This window comes from Eleutherodactylus coqui, chromosome 8 (assembly GCF_035609145.1).
Source record: "Eleutherodactylus coqui strain aEleCoq1 chromosome 8, aEleCoq1.hap1, whole genome shotgun sequence".
Taxonomy (NCBI): Eukaryota; Metazoa; Chordata; class Amphibia; order Anura; family Eleutherodactylidae; genus Eleutherodactylus; species Eleutherodactylus coqui.
In genome coordinates, this window is record NC_089844.1 from 41,740,223 (window position 1) to 41,754,256 (window position 14,034).

The 14,034-nt window shown below is 44.5% G+C and overlaps 1 protein-coding gene across 1 annotated transcript in view; it reads right to left on the minus strand.

The window, feature by feature from the left end:
• Positions 1-357: 357 nt before the first annotated feature.
• IGFBP2 (insulin like growth factor binding protein 2) overlaps positions 358-14,034 on the minus strand; it is a 62,055-nt gene continuing 48,378 nt past the window's right edge. Inside the window, exons 2-4 of the mRNA XM_066575553.1 lie at positions 3,720-3,925; positions 2,978-3,118; positions 358-1,365 (exon numbers count right to left, since the gene is read on the minus strand). Coding sequence (XP_066431650.1) covers positions 1,207-1,365; positions 2,978-3,118; positions 3,720-3,925 — 506 coding nt within the window. The 3' untranslated portion in view covers positions 358-1,206. The remainder of the gene's footprint in view (positions 1,366-2,977; positions 3,119-3,719; positions 3,926-14,034) is intronic.

Here is a 14,034-nt window from a genome sequence, read left to right on the forward strand (position 1 = left end):
GCACCTCAGAAATTCTAACATTGAATGAATCTGCCACTGGAGCGAGATTATTCATCCTCAATGGTGCAAGGTGTTTGGATACCCCAACAGGAACAGTGCCAGGATCCAGCAAGCTGTTGTTTAAAGGAGTAGTCCAGTTGTAAAGCATTGATGGCCCATCAATAGTAGTTTGGTGGCGGTCTGCTGTCTGGGACCTCCGCTTAGGAGCTGTATGCTCATGCACTGAGCTGATTTCTGCAGGAAGCAGACTGCTCCGTTCATACTGCAGTGGCCAGACTTTGTATTACAGGCATAGTTTCCATTCACTTGACTGAGAACTTTGGCTGTAATTCAAAACCTGGCCACTACAGTGTGAATGGAGCTGTTTGCTTCCTGTAGAAATCAGCTCAGTACATGAGCGCACCAGCCCAGTGAACAGCTCATCAATAGTGTTCCCAGAGAGCAGACCGCCGTCAATCTACTATTGATGTCCTATCCTACAAAGGGCATCAATGCTTTACAACTGGGCAACCCCTTTAAGGCCCTTTCCCCAGCTTGCTGATGGATCTGCTGCCATTTACTGCAGAGTCTTAGGGTGTAGCAGATCATACCAAATATACCAAATACACTGACCGCAAATGACTGGGATTCAGTGAAGTAAGTAACATATACAATCAGTAATTAATCTCACAAAATCATTAGAAACCAAAGTCCGGTATTTGCAATTATATAGAATACAACAAGCAAGGAAGGATACACTGATTTATATCTATTGCATGATTGACAGGTCACACGTGTGTCATGGCCGCCTCGCGTGGCTTCCACGGTTAACTCAAAAAAAAAAAAGAGTTGGTAGTGGACGTGGCTCGGACACTTGGGTCCTAGAGATGCTGGTTCGTATTGAACGGTCCTTGAAAATGTAGACTTAACACCTGATAACCTAATGTGCCGGTCTCCCAGGTCATGCAGATAAGGTGCTGGTTTGGGTGTGAACCTTTACTGTTTATCTCCGGTTATTTAGGGTCAGATGCGTAAAGTTTTGGAACTGGGGTGGTTTAAAAATAGGCACCTTGCCTGCGGCACAAACGGCGCTGCGTGCTTCAGCAACAAGATTTGGCAAAGAGCTTAGACATCAACCAGCCCACTTTCAAAACTGTCGGTGACCCTATGTGTATAAATACAGACATTATAAGAGTAGCTGGCAACGTGCGGACATCGCCTGGACAGTTAATTACTGGCGCGCTGCTTGCGTTCTTCCTCGGTATTTGGATAATACAGGTGGCACTCTGGGTCGCCTCGGATCGTGGGGGCTCCGGCAAGTATCTTTCCAGTATTGGGGTTGACACACCAGCATTCTCCTCGCTGACCGTTCAGGGACATCTTACACTGCAGGAGGAAACGGGGTACAAGACGGTGAAAACCATGAGCGACCTAAAAAGTAATTACTTTGAAGGAAAATTACTATGCTTTATACTTAAAGGGGCTTATGGAAAATACTGAAAAATACCTACAATATGTTGACAGAAGTATTCTTCCTTGTCTGACTACGGCCGCTGCCATAGACTCCTATGGGAGCCAATGACAGCGGCCGGAGAAGAGAGGTGGGGGGGAGTTTAGCAGCGTGACTACTAAATTCCCTCCTCCTCTCTCCTCCCCTGCAGCTGTTTGCAATGGGAGGGCCGGGACACGGACGGAGCTAAACTCCATCCCTCCCATTGCTGGTTGCGGATAAGGGGCGGGTTGGGAGCTTAGCTCCGCCCCCTCCCATTGCAAACAGACGGAGGGGAAGAGAGAGAAGGTGAGCCAGTGAGGAGGAGGGAATGGGGAGACAGTTTAGCATAGCTAAGCTGTCTCCCTCTGCCTGACGGCATATATGCCGAGCCCGTGCATCTCATGGTAGCATATATATTGGCCTGCAATGAAAACGCCGGCCTATATACGCTCGTTTGAATAAGCCCTTACTTTGTGTTTAACTAGCATGTAGTGGATTTTCATGACTCCTCTACGCTCACGGACACGGCCTGCGTGCCCCTCTAGGTGTAAGCTAGAGCTGTAGTTCCTCCATGTCTTTATATATGACCCTGCTCTGCTACTCACTGCACAGTCTGCTGTCCAGCATGAGATACATGCTCCCTGCAGACAGCTCTTTTAATCATTGGGTAATAAGTTCTGCCGGTTTCTACTATACTTCATGTTGCATTTTTTAAAGATCTGTGCTTGCATTCAGTGAATAGGAACAGTCATGCTTGCATCCAAGAAGTAAAAGCCCATGCAGATCCAATGTTGAGAGGTGGATACAGTCCAGTCTAGTAATGTTAATTTTGTGGACTCCAAACAAATGCATTTTTCCTGTTCCGATACACTATAGCAAACTATCAGGAGAGCGATTTGCGTTGCTGATGTGTTGACCTCACAGAAGATTATCATCTAGACTGGTTACAAATGTAGCAGATCCTCAGCTGTGAGAAGTATTAGGTCTGTACTGATTTTAGGATCTAACACTGCCAGCAAGTAGAGCTCTTGAAGAAGATGAGGATATCAATCAAAGCATATTAGAAAGTTGCAGAACTGTGAATTATACAATTATTAAGACTGGAAATCCTATTTGAAGAGGTTTTATGAGACTGATAATCTGTCTTCAGGCTAGCTCATCAATATGTGATCAGCGGGTCCCCACTTTTCAGGGTCCCTACCAATAAGCTGATTGAAGTAAAAGCAGCACTCGCATGGGCATCGCTGTCACCTCAGTCTATACCAGCTACAACACCGTGCATTGTACAGTGGCTGTGCCTGGTATTGCAACTCAGTCCCATTCACTTGAATAGGACTGAGCTGCTCTCAGTTCATGTGACCAATGAAAGTGACATCACATCTTCAATCAGCTGATCAGTGGGGATCCAGAGCAGGAGACCCCCCAATCAACTATTGATAGGTCATTAAAAGTGCTGTAGTGGAAAACCCATTTAGTAAGATCCATGTGACACCAGAGTCAACTCACCTGCTTAAGGTTGAACAAACCATTCTTGTCACAGTTCGGGATATGAAGGGCGTAGAGGTGTTCCAGAGGCCCTCGCTCATCAGGAAGATTCATGGACGAGATCCTCTCCAAGACCTGATCCAACTGCTGCTGACACAGACTCTGAAAAAGGAGGAATGGGCTGAAAGATCTGCAGAACATTGCATCAACATTAATAGGCTGAACTAGATGGACTTAGGTCTTTTTTCAGTCTTATATACTATGTTACTATCACTCAGTGCCATCCTGTGCAATTGTCAACCGACCTGCTCGATTACCTCACAAAACCATCATTTATTGGCCGCATCTACACTGATACACTTCTAAATGAGCCCCTTTCTATCTTGTACCCTTGACATCAGTTCTGGGTATCGACCACCACCTTCCCCTAATGATGTAGGTACATCTGAGGAGATGACTTACATCTACCACTGGAACGTGCCAACCCTGGTCTCCATACAAGTAATCAGTTGTCATCAGTGTGCTCTCACTCGTTTCCTGTAACAACCAGTCTGACTATGTTTCATTCTTTTCGCATCGGTTCTCATCCTTCCGCCCCCAGAAGAATCCACTCCACAATTGATCTGCATTCCGTTTGTAACTCTCCCCTTCCATAATGATTACTTAGGGTGGAGATGAGTCCCTTAGCAGATGGGCCCTATAGTAGCTGCTATTCTTGCTGGTAGTGACCCTAGGAAGATGTAAGATGCTCTCTGTGTCTCACCCTTTGAGCTGACTGCCTTGGGTTCTTCTTCTCATCATGAGGTTTGTTGACTTTTGACCGGTGATGTTCGTTGACTCGTACACGGTTTACAGCGTCTTCCTTTACCGGAGGTCTCACCGGTCTTCTTGGGAAAATATCGGTGACCATTGGTCCTGCATCCAAGTTGTTGTCCACGAGCATGCTGTCTGGGCGCTCCTCCAGGACATCTGGTGAAAAAAGACATCTAGGTGAGGTTCAGTATATAGCGGTGGGTATATTATGTACCTAGCCAATCAGTTGTACATTCTCCACTCATTTAAGACCTGGTACTACGGTATGTACAATGTACAGTAACTGGTACCTGTTGGTATATACACCTTTCAGTAAACAGATACCAATTGCAGCTGAGCGCTGAAACCTTTGGAGATAATTAACAAGGCGCTGACGATTAACAGTCACGTTATTAATGTTTTACAACCTCTCTCTGACCTCTAGCATCTTTCCCTCTTCTGTCAAACACGCCATCATATCCCCACTGCTAAAGAACCTGACTCTGGAAACGACTGATGCTGCCAACTACCTACCCATCTCAAACCTCCTCTTCATCTCCAAACTACTAGAACGGATGGTTTACTCACGCCTTGTAAGCTACCTATCAGAGCACTCTTTCCTAGATCCCCTACACTCTGGCCTTCGACCTCAACACTCAACAGAAACTGCCCTTACAAGGGTATCCAATGACCTACTGACAGCCAAATCGAGGGGTGATTACTCCCTACTGATCCTCCTCCACCTCTCCGCAGCATTTGATATTGTTGACCACAAACTCCTCGTCAGTATGCTACGCTCCATTGGCCTAAAGGACACTGCCCTCTCCTGGTTCTCTTCCTACCTATCTGACAACTCCTTCAGCATCTCCTTTGCTGGCTCTACTTCCCCTCTTCTTCCCCTTGCTGTTGGGGTCCCCCAAGGCTCTGTCCTCGGCCCCCTTCTTTTCTCTATCTACACAGCCCCTATTGGAAAAACCATCAGGAGATTTGGCCTTCAATACCACCTGTATGTTGATGACACCCAGCTATACACCTCTTCCCATGACATCTCTGCACCTTTTCTCCAAAACATCACCAACTGTCTGTCCGCTGTCTCTAACACTATGTCCTCTCTCTACCTAAAACTAAACCTCTCTAAAACTGACTTACTGGTATTTCCACCCTTCACTAACCGCCCTCATCCTGACATCTCCATCTCAGTGTGTGGCACCATAACTCCTAGACAACATGCCCGCTGCCTTGGAGTCATATTTGATTCTGATCTCTCTTTTGCCCCCTACATCCAATCTCTGGCCCGAACATGTCAGCTGCACCTCAAGAACATCGCAAGAATCCGCTCTTTTCTCACTGTGGACACGTTAAAAACGCTTACTGTTGCCCTCATCCACTCCCGGCTCGATTATTGCAACTCGTTGCTGATCGGCCTCCCCAGCATCAGACTCTACCCTCTCCAATCCATCCTGAATGCAGCAGCCAGGCTCATCTTCCTGTCCAGACGCTACTCGGACGCCTCTGCCCTGTGCCGGTCACTGCACTGGCTGCCCGTTAAATACAGAATTCAATTTAAACTCGCTACCTTCACCCACAAAGCCCTCCACAGTGCAGCGCCCCCCTATATCGCCTCCCTCATCTCAATACATCAACCAGCCCAGGCTCTCCGCTCTGCTAACGAAACCAGACTGAGCGCCCCTTTAATTCGAACTTCTCATTCCCGCCTTCAAGACTTCTCCAGAGCAGCACCGTTCCTCTGGAACACACTACCAAAGGCTACCCGAGCAATCCAGGACTCGCAGAACTTCAGGCGTGCTCTAAAAACACACCTCTTCAGGGAGGCATACCGCATTCCCTAAATAAAGCCCTCTGTACTCCGCCTGATAACATGCTCCCTGACCTACTGACTGCAATCCCTGCTAGCCATCATAAACCGCTCCTGCAGTCATACTGTTTCTGCCGTCACACGGCTAAATGTCTGACCATTGTCTGTGTATAGCATCCCTCACTCTTCACCTCCCCATACCGCGCACATCTCCAGCCCTTTACCTTCTGTATCACCCCATTACTTGTAGTATGTAAGCTCGTTGGAGCAGGACCCGCACCCCTATTGTTTCCATCAATTGATTAATATGTAACCGTGGTTCTGTAATATTTGTACTTTTGTCTTTCTGTATCCCCCCTGTCCATGTAAGCACTGCGGAATATGTTAGCGCTATACAAATAAAGTTTATTATTATTATTACTACATGTTAGCACTTAAACTATGCTGTGGTACTAAAAATCAAGTTTTTTCTGTGGATCTTGAGAGAACACAGAAAAAGCAGATATTATGTAAAGTAGGAAACTCAACACCCCCCTGTAATAAAGAACCGTTTAATATACGTTTCAACATTTGTAAAAGCATTTTTTCCACCCTTGTCCATGGGCTGTGCCTGGTATTACAGTGAGTAACCTGCAATACATGGATGATCCGCATTGGGGTCAGAGCCAGAAGTGCAATAAAAAGACCCTTGTGGAATGCCCTATGGGACGCATTCCTAGCAACCAGATATTCATGTAATTCATGATATTGACATGTTAAGAAAAAAGTCTATGCCTCTCATCTTTATCAAGGTTTCGCCCTTATTGTGCCCCTCCTCTTTACTCAAACTCCCTCTTATTTCCCCCCTTTTTGTGCTCTTTTTCATTGAGGCTTATCAATTACTGTGACCCTCTTCTTTATTGAGGCCACTTCCCTTATTGTGCTTCTCCTCTTTATTGAGGCTCCTCCCCTTTGTCTATGTGCAGCAATTTCCTAATATTAAAGTTGCTTGTATTAATCATTATGTTCTTATTGTAATGGAGATTTCTCCATGTACTCAGTTTCTGCTGAGCTTGTACTTAAATACAGCTGCTGCAAGCAGAGCAGCAGTGTAAAGCTTGGGGGACAGAACACCAGTTGGGCTTCTGATGAGACAGCAATTACCATTACGAATGTACCCAATCTACAGCGCATAGTAGCTACCACTTCTATTCTTTCTTTGCCATGAATCGTACAGGCAGGAAGACGCTACAGTCGCATGAAAAAGTAAGTGAACCTCTTGAAGTTTCCTGAATTCTCAACTGATTAAAATGTGGTCTGTCTGATTGCATCTAAGTCACAATTAAAGACAAACACAATGTAACTAACAACACAGACTTGTGTACCACTGATCATTCACAGTGCAGGGTGAAAAAGTAGGTGAACCCTTGAATTTCATAACCTGCAAATGCTCCTTTAACAGCAATCACCTCCATCAAATGCTTCCTGTAGCTGCAAATAATATTTAAACACTGATCAGGGGGAACTTTGGACTATTCCTTCCTGCAAATGTGTTTTAATTTATGAGTATTTCTGGGATGCCTCGTGTGCCCAGCTCTTTTTAGGTAATGTCACAGTATCTCCATAGCGTTAAGGTCAGGACTCTGAATCAGCCATTCCAAAACACAAATGTTCTTTCTTCACAATACTCTAGTTGATTACTTGTGTGCTTTTGGGTCAACGTCTTGTTTCATCACTCAACGTCTCTTCAGCTTGAGGTCCTGGATGGCTGCCCTTTCATCCTCTTATAAATGTTTTGATCCGGATAAGAATTTGTTGTTCCCTCAGTGACCACAAGATCTCCAGGTCCTGAGAAGCATAGAGCACAAAACCATGCTACCCCTCCACCACAGTCCTAAACCATGACACCCCCTCCACAGCCCTAACCATGATATCTCCCCCACCATAGCCAAAAACCATGATACCCTCTCCACCATCTTCACAGTTGGGATAAGGTTTTGGTGTGCAGTATTGTTCTTCCACCTCCATTTCGTACATTTGTGCTAAAATGCTCCACTTTTGTCTCATCCGGGCATAGAATATTTCCCACAACCATTGTGCCCCATCCAGGTGGTCTCAGATAAATTTGAGATCAGCTGCAATCTTTTTCGTGGCCTTGTTGTGCCCTTCCATGATCACAATTCTTGGTCAGTGTTTCTCTAATAGTGGACACATGAACAGAGGTTTCTGCAGTCTGTAGTGTCTTCTGCAAGCCTTTTGCTGTTCCCCTGGGGGCCTTACTCACCTCCTTCATAATCTCCCCTTGTGCTATTGGACTGATATAACAGGATGTTCGTTCCTACTGAGAGCAGAACATTCCAAAATGTTCTGAATCTTGGATAATAACTGTGGACTGATCTACACCTAGGTCTTCAGCTTTTGTACTCTTTTCCAACTTCATGCGTCTCTATAACACATCTTCTGAAAGTAATTCACATTGAGGTATGTACTAGCCACTCTTTCTTGAGAAGAACAGATCTGTCACTATCCAGGCTTTATTCGCCTTTACTTAATGAGCAAAGCACCTGTGATATCCACACTTCTAATCTTATCTCCCTAACGGAAGCATCTTGTGCCACTAAGCTTTTGAAGAAGTCAATAACACAAGGGTTCACCTACTATCCCTCCCTGCACTGTGGATGATGACATTGTCACTTAGATACAACTCAGACCTCATTGTAATAGCGGTCAATGCAGAAAACCTGAAAGAGGTCACTTATTATTTTGTGCAACTGTATCTACCGGGGTCAAGAAATAGCTACAGAGTACAATACAATGTGTCAGTAAGTCTACGTAAGAGATATGGAGCAATAGATGAGGAGATCTCAGATGGCTCAAAGGAGGGATCGTGTATCTGTGGTTATTGTTGTCCCAGTCACATTAGGTTAAATAAACTCTTTCCCAATCTCTCAGCAGCTACAATTCCCCCAAGACGCGGCCGCTCGTTATAACCTTCTGACCCAGATTCTGCTCCATGATGATGAAATACTCCGAAGTACATAAGAGGTTGCAGGGATTCTATATGTGTATATAGGTCCATAAGATACACTGCTCCCATATAATACACAGTTGTTGATCTGAGGGGCCAGGGAGAAAGGGTATGATGGACGAGCCCTTGAGGGCCCCAGAACATGGATTCCAATTTTGTGTTGTGACCCCTGTATGAGAAAGAATAAAACCCAATTGCAAAGTTGAGGAGTAGCATGTGAGAAGCAGAATTGCGCTTTCCACGTCTCGCTAAGTCCCGTGGGACTGCCACTATGACTGAAGTAAGGAAAGCGTACATGAAGTAGCCTCCTTTTGCTACAAAGTCCGTGAAATTAACACAGATCCAATGATGGCTCTATGCATGTATCATAGCAGAAGGGAAACCGAACGTGGAAGCCGCATCAAGAAGCTATTCATCAATTTCAAGTTCACTCATAGCGAAATCTTTCCCATAAAGACTATGGCGCCGACTCCCATACAAACTAATGCATGTCACATACGCATTGAAACCCACTATGTATATTAGGTCTTATGCCTGTGCTGCAAGAAACCTGCTCCTTCCACTATGTAAGGGTGTGTTCACATGGGCGAGTGCGATATCAGTCCTAAAAACTTGTAAACTTGCGATTTGTCGCGATTGAAATTTTCTTTTGCGCAAAATACACTTCGCTGGATTTGCAATTTTTATGCACGTTTTTTCAATAAGTAGAAATAGAAAAATAATCATACTTGCATTATAAAAACTAACGGCATTTACATGCGAGTGCGATGTAATTTTTCAGGCTCCCATAGGAAATAATGGGCAATTCTCAAACAAGAATCGCCTAGAAATAGGACAAGCTGTAATCCCCTATCTTGGACGAGCGGTCTGAGATAAAAATCACTGAGGCAAATAAACACATTGAAATTAATGTGTTCTTTTCACGTGTGAGTTACGTCTATATCGCAATCAGAGTGTGAATGCACTCAGCTTTGAACCCCTCCACTCCTGTGCTTGTAGAAGTCTTTGCCCCTTTCACTATGTAGCACTTAGTCTTTCACCTCCCAAAAGACCCACGGACCTTCCTCCTGAAATACTTTGTCCTGTTAGAAGAACCTGCTCATTCCGCTATGCAGCACTTAAAGGGGTATTCCAGGAGGATGAAGTTATCCTCTAACCATAGACTCATAGAATGGTAGAGTTGGAAGCGACCTCCAGGGTCATCGGGTCCAACCCCCTGCTCAGTGCAGGATTCACTCAATCATCCCAGACAGATGTCTGTCCAGCCTTTGTTTGAACACTTCCATTGAAGGAGAAGCCACCACCTTCCGTAGTAACCTGTTCCACTCATTGATCCCCTCACTGTCTAATATCTAATCTGTGTCTCCTCCCTTTCAGTTTCATCCCATTGCTTCTAGTCTTTCCCTGTACAGGTGAGAATAGGGCTGATCCCTCTGCACTGTGACAACCCTTCAGATATTTGTAGACCTCTATTAAGTCTCCTCTCAGCCTTCTCTTCTGCAAGCTAAACATTCCCAGATCCTTTAACTGTTCCTCATAGGACATGATTTGCAGACCGCTCACCATCTTGGTAAGGGTGACTACCCACTAGTGTTTTTTTTACTGCGAAATTCACAGCGTTTTTTTTTCTGCAGGGGTCTTTGGGCTATGGGACATGTAAAGCTAAAATCACGATCGCGCAAAATCGCGATATCGCGGTAAATCGCGATTTTAACATTACAAGTCCCATAGACCCCTGTAGATAAAAAAAAAAAAACGCTGCGAATTTCGCAGTGAAAACAAACGCTAGTGGGTAGCCACCCTTACTCTTTTCTGAACTTGCTCCAGTTTGTCGATGTCTTTTTTAAAGTGGGGTGTCCAGAACTGGACACAGTATTCCAGGTAAGGTCTGACTAAGGAAGGGTAGAGGGGGATAATTACCTCACATGATCCAGACTCTATGCTTCTCTTAATACACCCCAGAATTGTGTTTGCATTTTTGGCTGCTGCATCACATTGTTAACTCATGTTCAGTCTATGATCTATTAGTATTCCCAAGTCTTTTCCACATGTGCTGCTGCTTAGCCCAATTCCTCCCATTCTCTATGCGCTTTTTACATTTTTCTTGCCCAGATGTAGGACTTTGCATTTCTTCTTATTAAATACCATTCTGTTAGTTGCCGCCCACTGTGCAAGCTTTTCTAGAACTTTCTGAATTCTCTCTCTCTTTTTCCTAGTGTTAGCTATCCCTCCTAGCTTTGTGTTGTCAGCAAATTTGATCAGTTTCCCATCAATTCCCTTCTCCAGATCATTTATAAAAATGTTGACCAACACTGGGCCTAGGACAGAGCCTTGTAGTACCCCACTTAATACATTCTTCCACTTGGATGTGCAGCCATTTATGACCACTCTTTGAGTACGATCACTCAGCCAGTTGTGAATCCACCTAACATTTGCCTTGTCAATCCCATATTTGGTCATTTTTTCAATACGTATGCTATAAGATACTTTGTCAAATGCTTTACTAAAGTCAAGATATACTATATCCACCGCATTTTCCTGATCAACCCAGTCCGTTATTCTGCCATAGAAGGTAATTAGATTAGTCTGGCATGACTTGTTTGTTACAAACCCACGCTGGCTCTAGTTAATTACTCCATTTTCATCCAAGTACTTGCATACATGTTGTTTTATAATTTGTTTAAAGATCTTTCCCAGTATAGAAGTCAGGCTCACAGGCCTGTAGTTTCCTGGATCCATCTTCTTCCTTTTTTTGAAGATAAGGACAAGATTTGCCCTTTTCCAAACTTTTGGGACTTCTCCTGTTCTCCGTGAATTTTCAAAGATTATGGCAAGTGATTCAGAAATTCCCTTTGCTGCTTCCTTTAGTATCCTAGGATGTAATTCATCTGGACCTTGAGACTTGAATTCATTTAAGTTAGCTGAATATTCCCTCACCATCTCTCTGCTTACAGATAGCCTGCAATTTTTTATCCCCCCCCCCCCCCCCCCAATAACACAGGGAAGATCAGTTGATTTTCTATCTACTTTCTTAGAGAAAACAGATACAAAATAGGAATTTAAAAGTTCAACCTTCTCAACATCATTCTTAACCAATTCCCCATTTTCATCTTGCAAGCATCCAAGATGGTTTCATCTTGTAACCACGGTATAGATGTCTTCTGAAAGTCATTCACATCGAGGTATATACTAGCCAGTCTTTCCTGAGAAGAACAGATTTGTCAGTATCCAGGCTTTATGCGCCTTTATTTAATGAGCAAAACACCTGTGATATCCACACTTCTATTCTTATCTCCCTAATGGAAACACCTTGTGCCACTTAGCTCTTGAAGAAGTCAATAACACAAGGGTTCACCTACTATTCCTCCCTGCACTGTGGATGTTGAACGGTACAAACATCTGTGTGTTATTAGTTACATTGTCACTTAGATACAAATCAGACCTCATTGTATTAGCAGTTAATGCAGAAAACCTGAAAGGGGTCACTTATTATTTTGTGCAACTGTATCTACTGGGGTAAAGAAATGGCTACAGAGTACAATACAATGTGTCAGTAAGTCTACGTAAGAGATGTGAAGCAATAGATCTCAAATATGATGACTCAAAGGAGGGATCGTGTATCTGCAGTTACTATTGTCCCAGTCACTGTGGTCGGGTCTCATGATCAGCTAGTTATCCCTTATCCCATGCATAGAGGATAACCTCATCCTACTGGAATACCCCTTTAATTTTAGCCTTCCCAAAGAATCAGCCTACTTATCTCCTGAAATACTCTGTGCTGGTGGGACCCTATGTTACTCCATCACCTCATTTCTCCATCCCTCCCCTCTCATCCTGACGCTACCCTTGCCATTATTATCCAGTAGAAGGATGTATCAGTAATTGGTCTGTTCCCTCGTGTTGGGGGCGCAGGGTTGGCATTCTTTATGGTGCGCTTCTATAGGAGAGGAGCCTGCAGAAACCTGCTCCCAGCCGTCTCTATACAACATCTCATGAGTCCCCGAGAGAACAGTAATCAGCACTCAGCGCCAATACAATCCTTGGATTACCCCGTGTTTACACAGCGATTACAGAATATGGCAGCGCTCCATCGCCAGCGGCACATAAAGAACATTCCTGTGCAGCGCTGACACACCAGCCGCCCCCCAAGGTCCCACTAAGAAGCATCTCTGGAGAAAAACATCGGACATGTGACTTCTTGTTTACAATTACATTGTTAAAATCGCGGTATTAAAAGTATGTGCGCCCTCTGGGACCCGAGCTTATGGCAAAGAGCATACATATATATAATGATTTACAACCCGCACCTCGTATTCCCCAGAAGCCTCCCCAAAACACATCTGCAGTCCTGACCCCACAGACAGTACTAAAATGTGTACATGGATCTTAAAATACTCTGTGCTGCTAGGGAACTCCACCAGCAGAATAGTGAGTGTAGCTCTGAAGTATAATACAGGATGTAACTCAGGAGCGATACAGGATAAGTAATGTATGTACACAGTGACTCCACCAGCACAATAGTGAGTGCAGCTCTGAAGTATAATACAGGATGTAACTCAGGAGCAGTACAGGATAAGTAACGTATGTACACAGTGACTCCACCAGCAGAATAGTGAGTGCAGCTCTGAAGTATAATACGGGATGTAACTCAGGATTAGTACAGGATAAGTAATGTATGTACAAAGTAACTCCACCAGCAGAATAGTGAGTGCAGCTCTGGAGTATAATACAGGATGTAACTCAGGATCAGTACAGGATAAGTATTGCATGTACACAGTGACTCCACCAGTAGAATAGTGAGTGCAGCTCTGGAGTATAATACAGGATGTAACTCAGGATCAGTACAGGATAAGGAATGTATGTACACAGTGACTCCACCAGCAGAATAGTGAGCGCAGCTCTGGAGTATAATACAGGATGTAACTCAGGATCAGCACAGGATAAGGAATGTATGTACACAGTGACTCCACCAGCAGTATAGTGAGTGCAGCTCTGGAGTATATTCCATAAAATCACAGAGGTGAGGAAAAAGAAAAAAAAACACATATTCACTGAAAAAGCCAATATACAATACCTGAAGGTCTGCAAAGCAGACACGGTCGCCATAGGCACGATCGCCATAAGGCAGGCACAATCGCCGTAGGGCAGGCGTAATGGCCTTAAGCCCTGAAGATATGTAGTCAACCAGACAATAATGTGTGGAGGAGCAGCTTGTTCCTGGCAGGCTAATATGCAGTCACCCACTCATCCCAGCCCAGTTTGGGGAGGAGTGACTGCATATACTAATAGCCTGCACATATGAACGATACCAAAGATGTCAGCCATGTGAGTGGGTGACTGCATATTAGCCTGCCAGGAACAAGCTGCTCCTCCACACATTATTGTCTGGTTGACTACATATCTTCAGGGCTTAAGGCCATTGCGCCTGCCCTACGGCGATTGTGCCTGCCTTATGGCGATCGT